Here is a 24505-nt window from a genome sequence, read left to right as displayed (position 1 = left end):
ATTGCGCCTTTTTAACTTCCTGCACCGTACATGCAGGACCCCCCCACCCCCAGGCGTTTAATAGAATAACTCCTGATAGGAAGCCATCACGCTGTGGGGTCCCTACTGTACAACTTTACAGAGGAGGATGAGCATGGTTCTATGGACAGCTCTGGTGAAGGGGAGTGATGTGTGGACACTGTTGTAGCTTTTTGAAGCCGTGATGTTTGATGACTAATAGTGTTACCGGATGGTCCCCATGCGTGTGGTCTATGGGTCAACTGGGCATCAATGTGCTGTGAAAAGCAAGGGTCCCAGATCCAGTGGAAATGTGATCTTGGTTATATGTATTTCCCACGCTCAAGTTTATGAGATCGCTCCTTCATTGAATTGCCAAAATGCACTGCTTGTTATGTTTCATGTTATTGTATTGTTAAATTAAGACTGACACGTGATAAAAATACCAATAAAGAAATATTTATATATAAAAATAAAAAAAAGTAAACTTGAATGAACCACGGACAGTATTAACCATTACTACTGACTCATCGGCAAGCAGTCCAGCCCAATCAACAAAATCCTGTCGAGACGACATGTGCCACTCCAGGAATGTGAGAAAAATATATCTCACAACTCACGACAGATTCAGGCCGTCAAGGGATAGTAAAATAACCCTTGCATATACCCTAGATACAAGGAAAAAATAAGTATTTAAGCTGCTAAACGTGTCAGGTGCATGACCCAGTGAACAATATGACCTTGCTGGAACTGTTAGAAGAAATAAAAATGGATGGTATAATTGGTAAAGCCCATTTTCTGTGCCACTTCCTTCTCTCAATGTAGACAAAAACAAGCTGAATTGACCCAGGATCTTCTACAACGAAAATATCACATCTATTGTCACTCAAGTATCCTCAGTGGAATCTCTGTTTTTCAACATCAATACAGACCCCAAGTCAGGTAATTAAACAATCTACATTCCAAATATGCACAAGCCATCCCCGGAGTGTACAAATGGGCAAGGAGGTTAAAGTGCCTTAAAAGATCACCAGCTGCTTTAGGCATATTTATTACTGGATGATAGGACACATAATATTTAATAATAATTAGTTAGGACTTTGATATTGGGAACATACCACAGAATGCATTTGTCACTTAAGGTTGTGGAACAATTCCTCCAGTAGCCCAGAAAGATAAAAACGGTGGTCTCTGCTTTGGTCATCAGGTCTTGTTAACACCATATAATTCATGATGTGGAGATGGGTACATCACAGACACTTAGTGAGAGGAAGAGGTCAGAAAGCGGCCGCAGTTCCTCCTAATAACTAAATCGGGGTACGGCTGTAGAACACGGATTAGGTTCTCCCTGCAAGACGTATATGGGTGAAGGCTCTTTATTAGGGGAAAAAAATACTTTTATTAGAAAGAGGAAGCCTACACACTAATCAGGTCATGCTCCATCATTGGCGACCTCTTCACACCCGGATAGGACAATACCACCTGGTCGGACTCAACCTCCCCTGGTGTGAAGCGTGACGGGGAGTCTTAAATACATTATGCTGGACAGTAGTGGGGATCCAGGTACACTTAAAAATACCTTATGGTTCAGTGGGCTATCATCTTTAATAAAGTAGTTATGATTAAATATAAAATCAAGGGGACAGTATATCAGGGAAATGACTCATGCCATCACCTTAGGACATGTGTCTGCCCTTTCTGAGGGCAAAGAGGGTCCTGAGCATTCTTCGGGGCCTAAGGATTTCTATGAAAAAGCCATAAGAGATAGGTAAAATTATTTCATAATTGTAAAAGGTGATCAGGTTCACTGCCTAATAATAAATATTGTAAACCAATCAAATGATGTCGCAAGTGAAGACCAATACGTTCACATGTGACAGTGCAAAACAAAGAGCACTGCAAACATGAATTGATACTAGGTTATTAGGCCAGCAAACAAAGGTAGGGCTGTGGTGTTACTTCCAAAGACGATGTATCAAGAACAATGTCTGAATTGCTAAATGACAGCCGCATCTACAAACTACTTAATAAAGATCCTTTTGCTGAAATGAAATACAGGAAGAAGGTAAGTTCCTTGTGACAAAAGGATTAGAGAGTGACTGGATCACCAAGCATGAAGCGAATTATTGATCCAGAGAGAAGCAAAAGTCCCATATTTTTACATCCTACCTAAAGTACACAAAACAAGTATCCATCACCGGGAAAACCCATTTTATCTGGGAATATGCTCCATCCTAAAACCCTTATGGCAAATTTGCGATGTTTTGTTGAGACCTCTAGTTTGAAAGATGCCAACCTTCTTACTAGACACGAAGAACGTTCTCAAACGTTTGAATACTTTATCCTTTAATAATGAAGGAGAGCTCCTTGTGTGTCTGGATGTTGATTCTCTCTAGCATTCTGCAGGAAGCAACACTTGGGGTAATCAAAAAGATCTTAAATTAGAGAGTGGACCTCAATGACAGACTTCACCCTTGATTTAGCACACCTGGCACTCACAAGAAGCTTTTGAGTAGGAGGAAGAATTCTTTTTGCAAACCCACATGACTTCAATGGGGAGTACCTTTGCCCCTAGTTTGACATGTTTATATGTCTATTCCATTGAAGAAGAGTCATTTTTTTAGAGGGAGGACAAGGAAAAGGGAGGAGGGGAGGTGTCAACTGGAAGAACTGGGAGACCCAACAGCCCCCCAAAAGAATCAACCACTAGAACGACCAAAACCTAAGTCCATCAAAAGTGACCATTTAATTACAGAAAATGAAGGTAGTACTGAACAAAGGGCTAGGCTTTGTACCCACTGCAAAAGAAGATATTTTCAAGCTAAAAATGGAAATGAAGATGTATAGAGAAGAATGTCTGATTTTGCTAAATGATAGCTTCAACTATAAAACAACTTAATAAGGATTAATTTGGTGAAATTAAATACAGGAAGAAGTTTCCCTGCGACAAAAGGATTAGAGAATGACTGGATCACCAAGCATGAAGCCAAATCTTTGATCTAGAGAGCCGAAAGTCCCTTATTTCTACACACTACCTAACGTAGACAAAAACAAATATCCACTGCCTGGGCAACCCATTGTATCTTGGATCGGCTCCATCCTGGAATGCTTATCGCCATTTTGCAATGTTTGTTTGAGATTTCTAGTTCAAACGATGCTAAACTTCTTACTTGACACAAAGGACATTCTCAATCTTTTGAATACTTTATCCTCTGATACTGAAGGAGGGCTCCTTGTGAGAGTTTAGATGTCTAGACCATCTATACTAGCATTCTGCAGGAAGCAACCCTTGAGGTTATCGAGACAAAGTGGCCCTCAATTTACACCTAGAGAATTCATCCTTGATTTAGCACACTTGGCACTCACAAGAAACTGAGTATGAGGGAGTATTCTTTTTTCAACCCACAGGACTTCAATGAGGAATGTGTATGCCCCTAGTCCTGGCGTGTTTCTATGTCCATTCCTTTGAAGTAGAGTGTGCATCATCATAACCCTTTCCTAAACGAAATAAAACTGTGGAAACAGTACATTGATGACACACCTTATGTGGACAGGTTCATATGAAGAAACCTTGGTATTTTCAGACTGACTTAAAGCTTAGAAGCGGTTTCTTAAATTCACCATGACGTTTGGTGATGGTGACTTACTGTTCCTTGACCTAATGATAAAAGCAGACAAGGGACAACTGAAAACAGAAGTTTATAATAAACCTACTGATCGCAACAATGTGTTACATTTTGAAAGTGTCACCCTCGTTCCCTTTGAGGGAATTTCCCTGTTGGTCAATTTCTGCGATTACAACACAACTGCAGTACAACCAGTGACTACAAATCACATGCATCTAGACTGACAACTGAGTTGCAAGGAAAGAAGTATCTCCAAAGTTGGATAAAGGAAAATAAGCAGGGCCTTAACAACAAATCGAGATCAACTCCTGCAGACCTTTGAGAAATGTAATGAGGACAAGCTAATTTGTGTTACTACCTTCAGCACCATCTTGAATGCATTCCAAAAGACTATAGAGAAGAACTGGAAGATATATTACAAACTGGTGAGCTATCCATAGGAAAACCCAGGTATTCAGAAGAAGAAAAAAAAAAAAAACTAAAAGGATATCCTAGTACACACATGCCCTAGAAAAGGAAGGCAACCCAGCATACACTCTGGAATTAGGTCTATGGTACCCGTGGCAACTGATGAACTTCACAAACTCATGATAAGATGTCCCTGAAATCTGTTGTATATTGAAATGACTACGCGGCCAGTGCACACAAGGATCACTAAGCACCAATCATTGCAAATGGGACTCCGCCTAATTGACAAGACATATTGAAAAAGAAGATAGCACTGATGACATGGAATCGTATGTCTTAGAAAAGTTAACTCCTACAAGGAGGAACGTGACTAGTCCCTTCTGGTATTTGAACAAAGATGGATCTATAGACTTCGTACAGACCTACATGGACTCAAAGATGAGATACCTTGGGAGCCTAAAGACCCTGACTCTATCCTGCAATATGGAAAATAAGAAGTGGACTTAAATATCCACAAAATGTATCCAGTATCAAGGAGAATTCATTCCTGTTCTTCATTTTTACTTTATTTTCTGTCTGAGGGAGGGGAAAAAAAAAAAAATTAAAAAAAAAAATCCTCTGCATTTTGAAAAGTATTTGCATTAAGGGGCTGTACATTAAACAGAATTTGGTCATTCATCTCTTTCTTTGCTGATAAAACATGGTGTACTTTGGGATAGTGTTTATTGTAAAATGGATAAACATTACACCCATTTTTGCTTTTGAATTTTACACCTATTTTTGCTTTTGAATTGTTCATACAACTTTGAATGGTATTTCTACTTCAAAGTGTGGTCACTCCTCTTTCCGACTCAGATATAGGCAAAGGAGCAGGGTTCCGATTCTTCCATGTATTACATACCAAGGGGCAACAATATGAGACCACATTTCTTAAGACTCACAGCGCGACCAGATGACACCACCGGACCACGCCGCATCAGAGCTCTTATACTGACCAGCACCCTCTCCAAAATATCATTACAGCTGGGAAGACGGGCACAGTAGGTGTACACGCATGGTACCTTCATGATGAAGGGACTGTAAGGCCGTACAGTGACAAAGCCCGATGTAGCTTGTAAATCGCAGCTTTTTGGGAGAATGTCCGCATTTCTTTACCTGGGTACAGCACTGCAATATGAATCAAAATATGGTTACGTGACATATGAGCCATGCAGTATCCACGTTTTAATTAAACTATGGCCATTGCTGCGGTTGGATTATTGCCGTTATTATGGTTTGTCCACAGAACCCCGAGGGAGCAATAAGCGGACCCTTGTGGGGATTGCGTTTATTGGCAGAGTGAGTTTTAAGTCCCTTTTGCTGGGCAGCAGCTGCAGAAGCTGTTACATGCCTATGGCGCCTTATTCATAATCCTTTGAAGTTGCAGCACAAGCAGTCATACTTGAGCTGTCATTCCTTCCTCAGCCAAGTTATGTTAACTGTGCTGGTTATGACAGATATGAGGACGATTCCCACTGGGTTTGCCCCCTGGAGCTATTACATTCTAGGACATTATTTGTGTGTGCGCTTGATAACTATTTGTGTCTTGTTCCTTGTGCCTGTTAAATTACCTTTTAGGTATGTCTCATACTGGACTAACATTCATACACTAGAGTGACTATAAAGACCTCCATTCCCCCCGCCCCCGACCAGGAGGCTAGTCGCCCGATTTAACTAGGGTAAAGTCATTACCTAGATTCATTTATGTATGCATTTAGGATATATGCATGAAATCGTATAAGTATCAGTTTATGTTCGCAGTGCTGCTTGGTTTGCAATGTCACATGCAGATGTGAATGAATTAGCCTTCACTTTCGACACAATGAGTGATTTACAATGTATAATTTTATTAGGCAGTGATCCTAATCGCTTGGAAGGCACTCTTACGAATGTGATGATGGAATTTTAGATCTCTTTTTTCATGTTTCCTATTGGTAGGATACCCGCTGAATTAATAGTAGGAAATCACCCACTAGAGCCTTCAGTAGCTAGTATTTATGCTTTTTTCTTAAGATTTCTTTGGCTCTGAAGAATGCCCAGGACCCTTCTAGGTCTCACAAAGGGCAGAAACATGTTAGCCTAAAGGGATGGCATGAGCCAGTTCCCTCATATACGGTGCCTTTTTTAAAAACAAAAAAAAAAATCATAAAATATTTGTAACTATACTTGGATTTCCACTACTATCCAGCATAATTTATCTAAGAACTCCATCCCATGCATCACACCAGGGAAGGCTGAGTCCACCAGGGTAGTATTGTCCTACCCAGGTGGAAGAGGTCGCCAATGATGATTGATAAGATTAGAGTGTGATGCCTCTTCCAAATAAAATGATTTTTCCTCTCATGTGACCCCCCCCCAAAAAAAAAAAAACCTTCACCCTAAGAGTGTTCCTCAATATTATCTTACTGGGAAAACCTTATCCGTGATCTCCAGGTGTGATTTGGAGATGGGTACATCACATTCTCTAAAGTAATTTAACAGACTAAATACCTTATTTCTTTCTTGGCTGAAGGCAACTTTGTACGTTTAAGCTGGCACAGAAGCTTTATAGACTACAAAACACACCAATACTGCCCAATATTAAGGGACATTGCCCTAACCAAAAAACACTACTCACTCCCAGAGGACCAAAGGATTGAATTCAAGATGCTGAGCAGTCTTTAAAAACTACAGGGGTATACATCCAGAGGATTGTTCCTTCCATTATTCCTGGTCCCACCCTCAGGTTAGAGAAGACGTCTCAACTGCCACAGAATCACTGGTGTAAAAACTAACAACCTCAAGACCAGTCTGAAAAACAAATGCAGCTATTAACTTTAAAAGCCTTTCAGTTCAGTTTTTCTTCCAGGAGATCTTCAAAGCACACCTTTGAACTCCACAAACCCAAAAGGGATGGGACCATGAAACCTCACCACCATTAAGTCCTTGCAACACAATCACTTTTAATTATCTTCCTTAATAATATCCTGCCCAAACCCCCAGTCAGAGGACTTTTCCATTTCACCTGAAAAAAACATGGGTATTGCATAGATGTGACAAAATGGAGCTGTATTTAAAAAAATACAAAAAATAAAAATAACTCAACCTGCAGGTGTTCAAACGGTGGTTCCCAGAACATTTTGCTTCTTCGTACTGGCAACTCATCTTCAGGACAGAATGGCAAGGAGCACAGTGATCCAAGTAGAGGCTAAAGCTTTTATCAGAGTTTATCTTCAAGAGGGCCTACAAACTTGGGGCGCTCAGTTTGTACAAGTTGTACTGCGCACAAACTAAAGGCTTGCTTTTACGCAAAATGGTTGCACTAAAAAAAAAATGATAAAATAAAAATGCGCAAAAAGTAACATAACTGCTGCAAACATCAGCCACTCGTTTTCTAGTTCTTTGTGTTGTTTCCACAGTATAAGTTTGCCAAATAACATGAGTGTATTTTCAGAAATTATTACAATTACACAGGCATCATTTAAATTTTGTACAGGACTGCAACAAATACCATCATGGCCACAAGTTATCTAGTAATACTGACGATCAAGCCCTGCTGCATGCCAATACACTTTGTGATGTAACATCACTAAACAACAATCTGAAAGTATTAACACATTTACCTATACTTTTAGGTGACTGCTGCATCATGTATTCTTGTAATCATCATGAGAGTACAGAAAACTGTTTTCATACCATCAAGATACCCTCTACGCAGCATCAAGTAAGAAGAGGTCATCCTGAAAGTATAGAAAATTATGCTACTGCCTTTGTCGGCACATTTCAAAAGCATTCAGCACTGGCAAAGCCAAAAGTGACCAACGTCTACTAAAAAAAATAAAAAAAAGTGAACAACCTTCAACCCTAAAACTGTTGCACGTTTTCTGGAGTGAACAGTCAGTCGATAAAAAGCAAGGGTAAATAAAAGGGTGGGGCAAACCAGAATAGGAAGAAAAGCCACCCAATAAATAGAAGGTAATTTAGAGGTAAGAAAGCCATGCAATAACGAGTAAAGTACTGACCCAAAGCCCGCTATGCAGTACAGCATACAGCTTGAGCAAGACAGCCAAAACACAAAAAAAATTTTTTTAAAAAAACAAACACACACACCACAACTCCCTCGATTCCCATTAGGGCAACAAAATAATTATGGCTACAAAAAAAATGCACAATTAAAACATGCCTTCATCTAAATGTCTAAACAATAACATACTCAAGTCAGCAAACTGGGACTGTGCTTCAACCATTCTTTTGCTAGCAGACATATTTTCACTTTCCCGATCTGGAAAAGAAAGAAGTCATAGTTTAGTACCTCAAATGGACATTTTGCTGATTTGTTTTAGCTATTATGAAAAAACTAGTGTTACCCAAACACTGCAATGCTGAACATAATACTATCAAAAACTTACTATAATCTTTACATCTCTTCAGGCAATCTGCTTCCTCACGGTAGGTATTCAAGTTTCCACCACATCCTCCATAGCTGAAAACCGTACAGGATTTCTTTGCTGCATCATAGGCCCACATTCCCATATCCGCCCGGCAGGGGCCAGTTTCTGGCCTTCCATTACAGTAATCTTAAAGGGAAATTAGATTTACATTTATTATTTGTGGAGGGCTATGGGCAAAATATCACTAAACCCAAAAAACTAGCGATGGTGTGAATATTATAAAAGCTAATCTGTATATCTCTCATACCACACCAAAACTGCTTTGTACTTCATCCGATTTCCAATACTCTACTCTGCCCCTTTCACTTCAACGCATCCGTCTGAACTGCTTGCAACCTCTACCCTACCCAGAAAATAACGAGAAATCAAGCTTACACACCATTTCCACCATGATGCCCCCACACCAATTTGTATTTCATCTTAACATTAAGTGAACGTACTGCATTGTGGTGTCCCGCTACACCTTTCATCAGGGCTGGCTCTAGGGCAGTGCGACAGGTGTTGCCGCACCGGGCACAGACTCAGTGGGTGTACCCCGTTTGCAAGTACAAATATATTATGCTGTAAAAGCACTGCCGCCGGGTTTCTTGCCTTCAGCACTTTTTAGGCAACACGATGGAGGGGCGACAGGAAGTGGCGCGGGGTGCCGGATTGGTTGAAAGGTAAGTGGGGGTGGGATTGGAAGGGGGATTTATAAGGGGGTGGAAGGGTGGGGTCGGCCTCTTTTTCTGCGCCGACTTAGTCAGGAGGGTTCCTTTGAGGGCGGTATCTAGAGGCAAGTGCGGGTGTTGTTAGTTTTAGGGCCGGGGAGGGCTGAGTGCGCGTATTTATCAGAGCCAGGGCCAGGGGAGGGCCGAGTTGCACGCAGGAGGTCGGGTGGGTGCGGCCGGATAAGCGCGGCTCGGAGGCCTCGCCACGCCCTTCTGGAGCGGCCCCGGCGGTAGCAGCAGGCGCGCGGAGGCCATACAGCCCCCGGCGCCGATTTGACACAGCGTGCAGGGAGGCACGAGGCCAGGTGGCCTACGCGTGTATGAGACGACAGGGGGGGGAGCCCCAAATAAATGAAGGTGGCAGCTGTTTAACGCGCGGGATGCGCGAACACGGCTGGACACCAGGAGGCTAGGCCTCAGGGGCCACAGGGTGCACAGAGCCGGGCAGGCCCCGTAATTATTGTTAACTGTTTTCTATACAGGTTCTGCAAGCAGCCAAAGCAGACCAGCGACAGGGCCACACAGGTGACACCCTAGAACTTGGGGCACAGCAGGGGGGGGCTACAAGTTGGGTTATTGAATTGGGCACAATACTGAGAGCGACACACCCAAGGTTTTAGGCCAGAGGGCACAGGCATTTACAGGCAGCACAGGCCCAGGGGGGGGGGGGGGGGGGGGGGCCCGCACTGGGATAAGGCCACGCATCTTTAATTGTTTGAGGACAGTGCAACGCCATGTCAACCAGCCATGATGCAGAGGCTGTCAGGGCCGCGCTCTGCTTTTTAGGCGAAGCCAGCCGGGCGGATTTACTCAAGCCCCGGGTTCTAGAGCAGGCCTGGGTCGGCATGCCCTGGCCGACGCGGGCTGCGTCAAGCGGAAGTGGCGGCGGCAATCGCCGCATGCGAGTCCCAGGATTCAGAAGGGGACAAGGATGAAGTTCCGGGGAGCTAGGAACAGATACCAGAGGTGCGGATAGGGACACCTAACACGCTCAGTCCCTTAATTTTCAGCGGGGTAACACAGGGCACACAGGACCCAGGCCCCCTGGGGGGAAGGGGACATTACGGCAGGGCAGGGTCCTTTGGTTACACGGGGATGAGAGCGAGCAGCCCGTGCCGGGGCGTAGTGGTGTTCATACCCCATTAGACCTGTCCTTCCCCGGCGGGGGGGGGGAAGGGGGAGCAACCACTCAATGGGTAATGGGGCCCCAGCCAAAAAGCGAGGGAAATATGCAGGGAAACCTGGGGGGGGGGGGGGGGGGGGGGGGGGCGCGCAGGCAGACCCAAGGCCCCCCGCGACAAGCTAGACCAGCAAAACACAAGACAAGCGGGGAGGCTGGGGCAACGGGGACCCCGGGCCCCGCAAGGAACATGGGACCAGGCAGATGCATGGGACTTGGAAGCCAGAATTCGCGAGCAGCGTAGGGCTGTGGCAGAAACCGAGGCGAGGTGGGCTCAGTTGTGTAAAGACAGGGAGGGAGCGGGTACCCGGTGCAAAGAAAAAAACTAAAACAAAAAGGGGTAGGGAAGCCACAGACATTAGGGGGATCCAGCCGGATGGGGCAGGCGCAGGGAGCTGGGTTTGGATACCGCAGACGGAAGCAGGTAGGGGACAGGAGGCTCGTGCGGCCGATGGGCGGGTCGGCGTGGGAAGCCCCAGTGGCGCATACGCTCACATGGGAAGAAGTAATACGATGTCAGCAATGGAGGTTGGCGAGAGAAGGGGGATGCCAACAGGGCGCAATGCGGCCCCAACACGTTGGTCCGAAGCACTAGAGGGGTCTGCGGCGGCCTTCTCTACTTCGTGGGAACGTGGGTACCATAACGATGGCGTGCGCCATGTGGGTCAAGTGTCAACAGAAGCACAGTCAACAAAGTCATGGGGATATGTTGAAAACAAGTGAGTGGGTAGGCGAGGAAGAGTTGGAATTGGGACTATGAGGAAGATGGGGAGGATTGGGAAGACAGAGATACGAGATGAGGAGGTGAGCGGTGTCAAGAAAGGGGGGGGGGGCGCAACCCCTGCATCTGCCTTGGTTTTTCAGGACACCGTCGTGGCCGAAGGGCCAGCAGGAGTACGGCAAACAAGGCCACGTGGCAGAGCGATGAGGAGAACACCGCGTAATTTGGGAGAGACGGTCGGAGGTAAGGGGAGATGGTGGGCAGTTTGGGGTGATGGGGGGCGGGGTGGGACAGGTTACAAGAGCGACGTGCACAAGCAAATCCATAGGCGTAGGAGATGGGTCAGTGTTGGAGACACCAGGCTTGGTTTCAGTACAGAAGGGGGACATGACCAAGAACAAGGAGGTGGCATCCACCACTGTTACAACAATAGGTAGTCAGACGGTAGGGGAAGACACGAATACTGAGGACAAAGAGGGGAGAATTCATAAGAAGCGTCTTCCGTACATGGGTTTGGCCATGCCCCTGGGTTCCCACGTCGCAGAAAAAACAAAGGCGAGGATCTGAAAACATGAATACGTAGATGTTTTTAAGCTACCACCCGGACATACAGGCCAAGGAAGGATCTAAAGAGGAGGAATGGGAGTTAGCACACAGGCCCAGGGTTCCTATTACAATGGACAATTGAACGTCCGCATTTCTGATATTTGCCTGTAAATATAGCGAAAAGTCCTCGGACAGGGCCACTGCGCTTTTCAAATACATGGCAGGGGTGTGGAATTATCAAATTAGCTACTTGTCCAGGGGACAGGTTGCTTCTCAAATCTACTTGTCCTGTAAAAAGATCTACTTGTCCCTTTGGTGCTATGTAGTGTGGCGAAAAATTATGGCAGCAATCTCAGTATGTAAGAGCTCTGATAATAGCCTCTCTGATTATGCCAGGGCTACTACCACAGTAGGGCTTGAATACTTGCAGTTTCAATCCCTACTGTAGCAATTTCCTTATTTTGCCACCTTTCTGCAGATCTGCATACTGGGGCTGGAGGAGACAGTACGCAATTGTTCCAGGCCTGAAATGCCTTTGAGTCTGCAAACCTACTAACCTGCATGTTTTAAAGGTTTTCACCAGCTTCTCTCTAATATTTTCCCATAATAAAAAAGGTTGGACATTTACTCCGGACAATGGCAGAATTAGAACTTCTTCTAGGGTTGGGAAGAAAGTGGCCGGATGGAAAATGAACTTGCAAATGCTCAATAGATTTTCACATGAGCAAATCTACACATGCGTATTTACCCATGCTAAAATACAGTTCACAAATATTTTATAGGGGTACGACATATACCATGGGTTCACTTTTGTGACTTTCTTTAAGAATTTGGGGCCACATGTAGGTAGGTTCAGATTTGCAACCCGCAAATTGCGAGTCAGAGCTACTCGCAATTTGCGAGTCGCAAATCCGAATGTAGGATGGTGTCCCTGACACCATCTGTGATTCACAAGGGCTTCGCAAATGCCCACCTAGTGAGTAATCAGGGTCAATTTGCGACCCCCTTGCGAATAGCGGCCCTTACAGGGATGGTGGCCTGCTGGAGACAGCAGACCACCATGTCTGTGACTGCTTCCTTAAAGGAAAACGAGATGCATTACAAAAACGAAAAATGAAACGTTTCGTTTCATTTTTTCAGAGCAGGCAGTGGTCCACAGGAAAAAATGTTTACAGTGACATTCACAATGGGGAAGGGGTCCCATGGGGACCCCTTCCCTTTTGCGAAAGTGTTAGCACCCATTTGAAATGGGTGCAAACTGCGATAGGTTTGCGCCCGCGGTCACAAAACAATCCTACATTGCACTGCGAGTCACAATTAGGAAGGGAACACCCCTTCCTAATTGCGAGTCGCAAACCCGTTTTGCGATTCGGTAACCAGGTTACTGAATCGCAAAACTGGGTTTGTGCATCGCAATGTGCTTTTTGCACGTCGCAAACAGCGAAAGTCGCTGTTTGCGACATGCAAAAAGCTACCTACATGTGGGTCTTGGTCCCTAATTAGGTCTGGTGTTAACAAAGACATTTTGTTTTTATTAAACTTCTCTTTCGGCTGGCTTTACTGTGAGTGATCGCATTCTGCTCTTCCACAAGGAGCATATTGGCACACAAAGTAGTTTTGTTCAGTGTCAGGAACTACAGTGGCAATCAGTGACATAACGAAACTGGAGGGTGCCCCTTTGCAAAGAACATGGAGGAGCCCCCTCTCCAGACTCACTCAGGGCAGGTGCTGTGCTGAAGGGGCCCCCTGGAGGGCGGCTGCGGGGCCTTTGTTATGCCACTGGTGGCAACGTGTGCTTTTAGAGTTCAAAAACTTTTTGGTTTTTTTTTGCCAGTGATTGTTACAATGTTGAGGGCCTGGTAGCTCCCACAACAATAAAGTGTTACAAAAGCCATGTCAAAATAATACACGCATTGATGAAACTAAAAGACTTATAAAAATATGTCAGACCAGTTGGCTTTGTCAGTGTTTGTTTATTTTCATGCTTCCCATATTCGTGTTGAAAATGGTTGCACTGATTTTCCATTAGAAATATTTTTGGGAAATACTAGCATGTATCAACACATTTTTCTAAATGACACTTCATTTGCATCTAATCAGAGAGCATTCTGGGAGCATTATACTTAGCCTCATAGCCTAAACTTTTCAAACATGTGTATACACGTTTTTTTTTTTTTGTACTGGAACCAACGTCGGGGGGGGGGGGGGTTGCATGGCTAAGTTACGACGAGGAGTTTAGGGCTCAGGTGAGCGTAAATCCTGAAAAGCCGTGGGGAAATGTAGATCCGGAGTTATGGATGCAATGGATGGCATCGGCGTCCACACATACGGCGAGTGGACTGCCAATAATATATAAGCCTTTTCAGGCACGCCCTGCCTCGGGAGGGGCGGGCGCTGCTACAAAAACGCTGGTGTCCAACACGGGGGCTTGTTGGAACTTCAACAAGGGTTTCTGCTCACAGGCCCAGTGTAGGTTTAAACACGATTGCTCCAATTGCGGGGGCCGTCATCCAGTCATTCAGTGCTTCTCCCTTTCCAGCCCTGCAGAACAGTTCAGGGCGGTGAGATGAAGAGGCTCACAAGGAGCTCCCGCTCCAAAAGGGTCCTACACCAGTTAGACTGGAAGTTTTGTTGCCTTGGTTGCACAGGTATCCAGAGGCGGATAAGGCTCGACAATTGGAGTGGGGTTTTCGAGAGGGTTTTAGGGTAGGCTATCAAGGTCCCCGGCAGAGTAGGTGGGCAGATAATTTGCGGTCTGCTAAGGAGCAGCCTCAGGTAGTACGGGATAAACTGGAAAAGGAAGTGGCACTCAGGAGAATAGCTGGGCCGTTTTTTTATTGGCCAAGCGATCACTTGGTGATATCTCCTTTAGGGGTGGTACCCAAAAAAGCGCCGGGCAAGTTCCGTTTGATACATCATTTGTCATGGCCTGAAGGTGCGTCGGTAAACGATTTTATTGCGCAAGAGGACACCAAGGTAATTTACGCCTCGGTGGATGATGCAGTGCAGCTAGTTTTGAGGTGGGGGATAAAATCAGAAATGGCAAAATGTGACATACAATCAGCTTTTAGGTTGTTACCCATTCATCCAGCAGATTTTGACCTCTTAGGCATGCAGGTGGACGGAGCGATATATGTGGACAGGGTCTTACCTATGAGCTGTGCGATATCATGTGCTTTATTTGAAACATTCAGCACCTTTTTGCAGTGGGTTTTTGTTAAAACGAGTGGCCACAGGGCGGTGACGCACTATCTAGATGATTTTCTATTTGTAGGGGCAGCCGCATCTGGAGCATATGGACAGGCTTTGGCAGGTTTTCAGAGGCTAGCACTGCAGACAGGAGTGCCGTTGGTCCTGGAAAAGACAGAAGGACCGCTGTCAATTTTGACCTTTTTGGGCATCGAACTAGATGCAGAAACAATGGTGGCCAGATTGCCAGCGTCAAAAGTGACGGAAATACTGGAATTTCTGGCAGTTGTGCGGACACTTCACAAAATGGATTTACGAACGGCCCAAAAACTGCTAGGATACCTTAATTTTGCGTGTAGGGTAGTGAGGGGAGGTCAAACATTTTGTAGATGTTTGGGACTGTCCATGTCGGGAGCAGTGCTACCACATCATAGGATAAGAGTTTCCTTGGCCCTGAGAGAAGACCTCAAGGTATGGGAGATTTTCCAGAAGAAATTTAATGGGGTACCAATGTCTTTTGGTGACTGATACGGTCTGGCAGGTTCAAATCTTTTCAGATGCGTCAGGGGCGTCTGGCTTTGGCATCTACTGGGACGGGAGGTGGTGAGTTGAAACATGGCCTCCTCAATGGTTGCAACAGGGGAGGAGCATTGCCTTCCTTGAGTTTTTCCCACTATTAGTGGCACTGGCAGTTTGGGGCCGGGAATTAGCCAACAGGACGGTGGTTTTTCAGGTGGACAATATGACGGTAGTGGAGTTGGTTAACAGACAGGGGGCTAGGGACCTCAGAGTTTTGCGTTTATTGCGACAATTTATGCTGCAATGTTTATCTCTCAATGTTATCTTTAAAGCTGCATACATACCGGGGGTTTACAACGAGATTGCAGACTCCCTATCTCGTTCACAGTGGCAGCGTTTTCGCGAGTTGGCGCCAGGAGCGGAACGGAACAAGACTGCGGTCCCGGCAGACATTTGGGAGTGGGGGGCATGATGATCTCGGGGCTGGTGGAGATGTCCTTAGCGGTATCTACGCAGCAAAGTTACAGGCTCGCATGGTTGGAGTTTCAATCTTTTGAGGCGTTTGTGGGCAATTTCTGGGCACAAGGATCACAGACTTTGGAGGTGCGGGCTTTACGCTTTGTGCTGTTTCTGATTAAGGAGGGTCTATCCCCAGCCACAATAGGAGGGAAGTTGGCAGGTGTTTCATTCTATGGCAAACCTTTCTTTGGTACGGATCCAGCGCGTAATGATTTATTAGGTAGAATGTTGAAAGGTTGGGGCAGGGTCAGGGCCGGTGCAGCGATTACAGCAAGAGAACCCATTACTTTTGAGATACTGCAGGAACTGTTGCACGTTTTTGCCGGTATGTTGTGAGGAGGAGTATGAAGTAGGTCTCTTTCGGTTATGCAGGGTTTGGAAGTTTTTCGGTAAGTTTTTAGTATCCGAATTGTTGGGCGTAGGGAAGGAATTTGGTGTGAAAGTGAAGGAGGTTTGCATGCACAAGGAAAGGTTGGGGATGTGGCTCAGGCGGTCCAAGACAGATCAGTTGGGAAAGGGGAAATGGTGACATGGCTGGTCGGTCATTCATTCGTTCACTGGGCGGCGAAATTCGCAGAGAAACAAATTTACGGCAGGTCAATGGGACTGCCCAGCAGACACCACGAAGTTCGTTGGTGGGGAAAGAGTGGCATGAGGTGGGGGAGTTTACTTTCCTTTTATCACGGGGAACTTGCTGCAATGGGGATGTCCTGACTTATTACTGATCCATTTGGGGGGAAATGATTTGGTGAAGCAATCAGGGCTCACATTGATACAGTTCATGCAGAAGGACTTGGAGCTATTGAAGCAAAAACTATGCGGGAAATGCCTGGTGTGGAAGGAATGTTCCAAACAAGGAGGGCATGAGAGGAATAGGGGAGTGCCTAGGGGAGGAGAATTGAAGAGAGCCATTGGAAGAGAGAGTGAAGGGCATAGGGAATCTTTTAAAGTTAAGGTTGGGCAAAAGGGAGGTATACAGATCAAAGTTATTGATGTTTATGTTAAAAAAGAAAGTGGAAGACGAGAGAAGATAACTTGTAATGGTTTAGTGATCGCCCTAGAGAGCTTCATAGAACGAATAATATTAAAAGGTGCTATCCAGTGAATGATGTCACAATGTGCCTCCAAACACAAGTAGAAGTCGAAACAAATGGACATTTCAAAATGCTTACTGACTGTAGGGCTAGGTGAAGAGAACGTTTCTCCCCCCACCACCTCCCCACCCCACAACTTCCTAAGATGTTTCATTCCATCCAAAGCATTCTCAGCTCCAAACCATTGTAAATTGACAGCCTTGTCTGGCTCCTCTCAAACAAACATGCCTTTAAATACTACGTATCAGCACGTTTTTCCTCTGAGTCATAGGATGCCCATCCAAGAGATGACTGCAGACACCATGCTTCTGTCAAGAACTTTTTGACCTCTGTGTTGGCATATAATTAGCCATTTCCTATACAGAACGGTCGTGAACGTCTTGGATAGTAGTAGATCGACACAGATGCTCAACAACAAATTAAGATCGCTACGTCTGGCCAGATTGTTCATTTCCTTTACTGCTGCAGCGCAGTGAAATGTGTAACGTTACTGGTAGTCGTACAGTGTAGTTATTACAATTGTCTATTATATTATTGCATTGCTTTTGGAGTCTGAGTGTGTTTCGCAAATCTGTGATTTTTGTTGACCGAAAAAAAACAATGCATTCTTTTGGATTGTGTTAATTTGGGGTTTAATTGTCTACCCAAAGAACATTTATATAAAGGGTGAATAGGATATATGCTGTCTGATTTGAAATATTTAAGCACAAATTGCATGGATGTGTGTGATGGGGCAGGGATGCTGAATTCCCATCGCCCGACACCCGGGACATCTTGTTTGGGGTCAAGGGCAACAGGTTTTCATGTTTAATTTGTCCTTGGGGCAAGTAGGCCCAACCCTCTGCAGCACAAGCCCTTTGGCTGCCAGTTTACAGAGAGGGTAACTGTCTGCAGTTGAGGTAATGTGTGTCCATATGTTAATACTGTTTGAACTTGTATTTATGGTTCATCAATTCAAAGCCTTCACTATTAGTAGTGCAATGTGACCTTAAAATACCCTGACAGTGGTTCCAGAAAGAAGAAGAAGAAGAATAAAAAAAAATAAAAAAAGTGTACACACGTTTGAAACGTTTAACAATATGAGGCTAAATATAATGCTCTCTGATTAGATGCAAATGTTTGCAGAAGCTTGAAAGCAAGAGTGAGGATTCTTTGCTTTTAAAAAGCAAACGTTCAGAAAAAATGCAACTGGGGAAAAAAAGTTTTGTTACTATGAAATTTTAGGTGCTACTTCTTTGAAGCGCCATTTAGTAAAATGTGTTGATAGATGCTAGTATTCCCAAAAAATATTCGTAATGGAAAATAAGTGTAACCTTTTTCAACAAGATTATGGAAAGCATGAAAATAAACAAGCACTGACTAAGCCAACCAAGCCAACAGTTTTTTGAGAGTCTTCTAGTTTCATCAATGCGCGTCTTGTTTTGACATGCCTTTTATAACACTTATGTTAGAGCTGCCAGGCCCTCACCATTGTAACAAACACTGGTAAAAACGAAAAAGAAGTTTTTGACCTCTACAAGCACAACTTGCCTCCAGTGGCATAACAAAGCCCTGCAGCCCCCTCCAGGGGGGGCCTTCAGCACGGCACCTGCCCCGAGTGAGTCTGGAGAGGGTGCCCTTCCATGTTCTTTCCAGAGTGCCCCCCTCCAGTTTTGTTACGCCACTGATTCCCACTGTAGTTCCTGACACTGAACAAAACTACTTTGTGTGCCAATATGCTCCTTGTGGAAGAGCAGAATGAGATCACTCACAATAAAGCCAGGCAATAAAGAGAGAAATAGAAGTTTAATAAAAATAAAATGTCTTTGTTAACACCAGACCTAATTAGGGACCCAATGTGCACCCATGGTATATGTCCTTGAATTAGTGGCTTTCACGAATTAACATGAAGTATACCAGGAAATTGTACCCCTATAAATTATTTGTGAACTGTATTTCAGCATGGGCAAATATGCATGTGTAGATTTGCTCATGTGAAAATCTATTGAGCGTTTACAAGTTTACTTTCCCTTCAGCCACTTTTTCCCCAACCCTGGAAGAAGTTCTACTTCTGCCATGATCAGGAGTAAATTTCCAACCTTTCTTATTGTGGGAAAAGATTAAAGAAAAGCTTGTAAAAATCCTTAAAACATTCAGGTTAGTAGGTTTTCGAACTCAAAGGCATATTCCACCCCTGGAACTATTGCTTACTGCTTCCTCCAGCCCCAGTATGTAGATCTGCGGAAAGGTGGAAAAATAAGGAAATTGCTACAGTAGGGATTGAATTGCAAGTATTCAAGCCCCACTATGATAGTAGCACTGGCATAACCAGATAGGCTATTATCAGAGCTCTTAAATAAATAGATAGCTGCCATAAGTTGGCACCAAAGGGACAAGTTGTTTTTACAGGACAAGTAGATTGAAGAAGCAACCTGTCCCATGGACAAGTAGATACTTTAATAAATTCCACACCCTTGGATGGGGGAATTGGTCTTCTCATTCCGCAAGGTGTGCTGTTGTGCATTACATAGTGTAAGGAAGCTACCCTGTTGAAAGGCATCAGCTGTTCATGTGGTTTTGATTATTTTAAATGTTCAGGTTATGTGTTTAGGCTACCGGATTTACAAACCTATAATAGAATACTGATGCGCTGTTGAAATGCCACAACACTAAGAAAATGGTTTCAATGCAGTGCAGTTCTCAGTGATGCGAGTGGGTGGGCCCAATATATTAAGTTGGTGGAGGGCCTTGTACATACCTGTCTGGATCGGAGTAAAGATGCAATGCTTGATGGAGAGAGTTGCCGAGTTCAGATGTAAAGCGGAAAGTGAGACGTGCTGTTGGATATGTTCTCTTGCAAGATTGTTTTATTTTTGGTGCTGTTGGGAGCACTGTGATAAAATGTAAAGCATATTCGTGGAGTGTTAGATAATCGGGAGAGGTTCAGCTTAAAGGTTTGCATGTCCCATAGCACTGAAAGCATTCTGCGAGAACAATACAGGTCTCTCAATCAAGGATATACAGAACATGACCCAGTTACTTGTCTAGTGATGTGAACAAATGACCGCCCTCGTCAACTAAAGGAATTATTTCTTCAGCAGAGATGAATTGATATACAAGATGGAACACTATCAGCCCATACACTGGGTTAAGAAATAGATAAGGATAGACCTGACCAGCTCATAGTACAAGCATCCGTCGCCCAACCATCTGTAAAGATATGTGAGTTTTGACCACTGAATCCATGTTGCACTTAGCCTAGCACTACAGTCACATTAGTGACCACCAGCTTCATTTTGCCTATTGACTTTATCATAGCATTAGACACTGCTACATTAAATGCTGCAAGTTGTTTTCCACATTGTACAATGTGCACATGTTTTGATTCTTTGTGTTTTTGCTACCAAGGGCGTCGGAATAAGAATGTACTCAGATTGCAGGGAACAGACTTGTTTTGGATTGGCACCTTGGGATTGTGGCCACGTCCAGACATGTTGATTTCAAAGCAGGCATAAAGCAATCAGCATTTTTTAAATAAATACACTTCTGCAGGGAAAGGGAAGTTCTAGACTTTTCCTTTCTTGTTTGTTCAAAGTATAAGAAGCAGAGACCAGATGGACCAGGGAGAGAGAGTGTTTGCAGATCTCGGGCACATCCAGGATACTGGAGTGTGCCATCCTTCCAGTGAGGATAATTGATCATTCTCCTCGATCGATTCTGGGATTTAGCGATCCGATACTGAATAGGAGGGAGATGAAGCAGTGATGCCCTTTTCTCACGGTGATGCATATTTTTTAATTCATTATTTGCTTTGCATTATAATATAGATACATATATTTGCTGTGCATATTGCAGTGGAGAATCATTTGAAGATTATTTCATTTCATTGCTGGGACCATTTTTGAACATGTGCTTTCAGCATGCTAATCTCCTTTTAGGAACCTTGCGTAGTGAAATAATAAATGTCTTCTTTGGACTAAGAAGCGCATTCCAGAGATTTTTGGAAGTGCATGAGTGTTTCAGCTTGGTCATTAGTAAAGCAAAACACCATCCCACATGGTTATCGCAGTGAAGGCTTTCTTGTAACAGCAGCAAGTTTAATGCAACAGCAAAAATGGCTGCCTATGGAGGCTACCCAAGTGAAACATGAGGGCATCCGAAGAACAAGCAATAAGCACCCACTGAAAACAGTAAGGAAATATTAACATATTGCAGAAATCAAATTGTGCCACTGTGGGAAAAAAAAAAAAAAAAAAAAAAAAAAAAAAAAGAGGAAGCAGTTGTGATGCAACTTGTAACTGAGCGTCCACAAGACCCAAACAAATCCTCCCCCCTCCAGTTACATGTGCACCAAAAAGCATGCTTAAGGAAATTGTGCATAAAAAAAAATAACTTTAATGTAACAAGTGAGTGAGTACCAAATTTGCTTTTGTTAAAAACAAAAAAAAAAATTTTTTACACAAAATTGTCTATATAGAGAAGAGCAAATACATCACTAAGCGATATATTTTGGAGAGAAATGCTTCATTTGAGACATTATGCTCCAATACAAACTGTGAGGAAAAACATACATGCCAAAAACATACAACCACAGATGCAAGCATTCCAGTTGTTCACGTTTTTCTCCCACTCTATACTTTTGCCAAGTAAATACAACTTAGGGTGACAGGTTCTATAAAAAAAAATAAAAAAAAACACACACACACACACACACACACACACACACACAAAAATCCATGGCTTCCAGTTCCAGGGCCTCCACAATTCAAGTACAGGCACTAATCAGAATGTCAAGTTTCACTTGCTCCTCAGTATTTCTCTGCAACAACAAAACTTCTCACCTCCACATACCTCCAAACCCCTCCCCCCTGCCCAAAAGCACCAAGAAAGTGTTCCAAAAAAGAAGTAACAAGTGCGGCTTAACTGTAAATCCATTTTTGTTGTTTTCTTCCATGAAAGAAATAGCTCTCTTTGATATTGGCCTCTGAACCAAAGAGAGCATTCCCCTGTGTAAAGGCTTTGCTGCCAGTCACTGGATTCCTATATCCTTGGAGTGTAAAGCAGGCAATCAAGACTAGTTTTGGGCATAAGAGTACTCAAATATATACACCTGTATGTTTTAGGCTTGGTCTGAGGACCATGATGTAGTTGAAAACATTATGTAGGATAAATAAAAATAGAAGTAAACACCTAAAAACATAACAAGCATTTCGAAACTTACTGCCAAGTAAAAGGTCTGGGGAACAAAAAAAAAAAAAAAAAATAGTCTCGGAAGAAATTAGGAGGTTACTCAAATGGTGCATTATTTGAACACCAACAGCCCTACTCTCTGTCCCTAGATAAAAACTTTAAAAAAAAGATTTATCTAGGGACAGAGAGTAGGGCTGTTGGTGTTCAAATAATGCACCATTTGAGTAACCTCCTTATTTCTTGCGAGACGTGTTAAAAAAAAAAAAAGGGAGTATCGAGGATCTTACGGACATAGTTATTACAAAAGTGTGCATGACAAGTGCTTAAAAAGCATGAATATATTTTAAAGGGTGTCATCTAAAAAAAAAAAAAAATAAAAAAAATAACCACACACACACACACACACACACACACACACACCCCCCCCCCCCCCCCCCCCAGAAGAACCTTGGATGACCTGGGTCGAAAGGACTTTTGTAAAAAGTGACCACCCTACCCCACCCTTAACCTTCCTAGGCAGATCTTTCAGGACAACCAATTTAAGGATAATGCGTTGTAAGGGATTTCCACCAGCCAATACTACAGGGATCCTCTTTGATGTCAGCACCCATGATATCAGCAAATTAGCTGTAAGCTGTAGGAAAGCGCCGGGTGCTCAGACCAAAACATGAGCTGCTTCAGGGAAGCAGTGCCAGGATACTTATGGTGTCACCTGTATTTAGGGCACAGAATAAAGAAGCTTGATGATTCATTCCTCAGATGAATTAAATAACTGGTACACCATACCAAATACCTCCCAGAAGCACCCCAAGTGTCTACTAAACCTAGGAACAGTAAGCGAACCCTGCATTTGCTTCCCAGTATTGGCATAAAACATCCTATCCCTAAGGCCTCTATTGATCAGGATCTGCAGAAGCAAACATTACAAACATCTACTCCTACCCAAGGAGTCTTTAATATCATGTCTACAGTCATGACAATGAACCCCAACATCAGAATTCTGCACCACCTGTCAAGTCGACCCACTGGCTTTAAACATCATCTCTGGTACCAAAGTTTAGGCCACTGCTCACCGATATTGGTCCTCAACTCCCAAGGAGATGGTATGCTCATTACATTAGGAAACAAACCCAAGCCGAGTGGGAGAAAAATATGTAATCAATCAGTATGCATGTGCAGCACAATGGTAAACACAGCAGCAAATGTCAAAGACCAGACTCCTCTAATGGTGATGCGATCAATAGCACCGACAAGCAGGACCATGGCATGTGTGAAAATTCCAGCCACCCGTGTCTGTTTGGCCAGCAGCACACTGCATGCAAGGATTTCTGGGCCTATGTTAATATAGTTACAGGTGGAACCTGGAACCCCAAAATGCAATATGCATGCCCAAAAGGCACACAGACTTTCAAGAAGTCTGGTACATTTTATAATTCAAATACATGCCTACAGATTCATTATTCTGAAGGAGGGCCTTTAGTGAAATGTGCTTAAGGAAGGTTTATACACCTGTAGAGTGACTAGGTGGATTTCGTAAGCTGCGAACTGGACGATGTCCCACTACACAAAGTATGCAATACATGTGAAGGATTGTGACAATTAGCCACTAAAGCCTCCTCCTCCTCCCTCCCCCAGCAAAAGACAGAATGGTGCCCTAGGTAAGCTTTCAGTGTGTCCCTAATGAGTCTTTGCAAAAAGACAGCTTCAACAAAAGTCTGTCAAGTTATAGCGATGGGCAAACACAGTTGCCGGGCTGGAGAGAGCCTGCAAAGGGTCCCAGTCTGCCAGGAAGCGCCTTGGCCGGGTGCTCCCAGCAAATCGTCAGGTTTGGCCGCAGGGAAGGCTGGGAGCCTGTGCCTGCAGCTAGCAGAGAAGTGGGGTAGAGGGGCAGCGGCGGCAAGTTTTTTTTATTTTTTTTTATTTAAACCCCCTACCCTGCGCGCTGCCCCTTCTGCTTTGCGACAGCCACAACTGAAACTATCCTCGTGATAGTAAAGCTTTACATCAAACAATGAACTCTACTATGCGCGTTGTCAATGTTTATTAACATGAACGACCTTGCAGCTGTTCACATGAGGAAACACTAATAAAAAAAACTTTTTTTTTTTCTTAAAATGCTGGCGTGCTGGGACATAAATGTCCTCTGCATGGCTCAGGAAAGTATGGGTCCCACTCTAGATAAGTTGCAGCAGGTTTGAGATTCACTACACCCCAACCCCACCCAAGCATCACCTACGCTCTTTGTGGGCCCTGCCTATTGCATGGATTGGGACCAAACAGCCCGGCACAGAGGGAGGGGGCACTTCTTAAGAGAAAAGATATTGCTCCTGCTGCGTGGGTTTTGTGGAGGACACTGTG

At 44.1% G+C, this 24505-nt stretch overlaps 1 protein-coding gene across 2 annotated transcripts in view; it reads right to left on the bottom strand.

Moving 5' to 3' along the window:
• Positions 1-24505, bottom strand: part of LOC138259445 (putative Kunitz-type serine protease inhibitor) — a 193083-nt gene that overhangs the window by 154114 nt on the left and 14464 nt on the right. The window contains exons 2-3 of one of the 2 annotated variants that reach the window (XM_069207194.1): positions 8459-8626; positions 8263-8331 (exon numbers count right to left, since the gene is read on the bottom strand). The exons of the other annotated variant lie outside the window; for it this stretch is intronic. Coding sequence (XP_069063295.1) covers positions 8263-8331; positions 8459-8626 — 237 coding nt within the window. The remainder of the gene's footprint in view (positions 1-8262; positions 8332-8458; positions 8627-24505) is intronic. 2 annotated transcript variants of the gene reach the window in all.

The sequence above is a fragment of the Pleurodeles waltl genome, chromosome 9, assembly GCF_031143425.1.
Source record: "Pleurodeles waltl isolate 20211129_DDA chromosome 9, aPleWal1.hap1.20221129, whole genome shotgun sequence".
NCBI classification, from domain to species: Eukaryota; Metazoa; Chordata; class Amphibia; order Caudata; family Salamandridae; genus Pleurodeles; species Pleurodeles waltl.
Note: the sequence above shows the minus strand (reverse complement) of the source record. Positions and strands in the feature narration are given on the sequence as shown.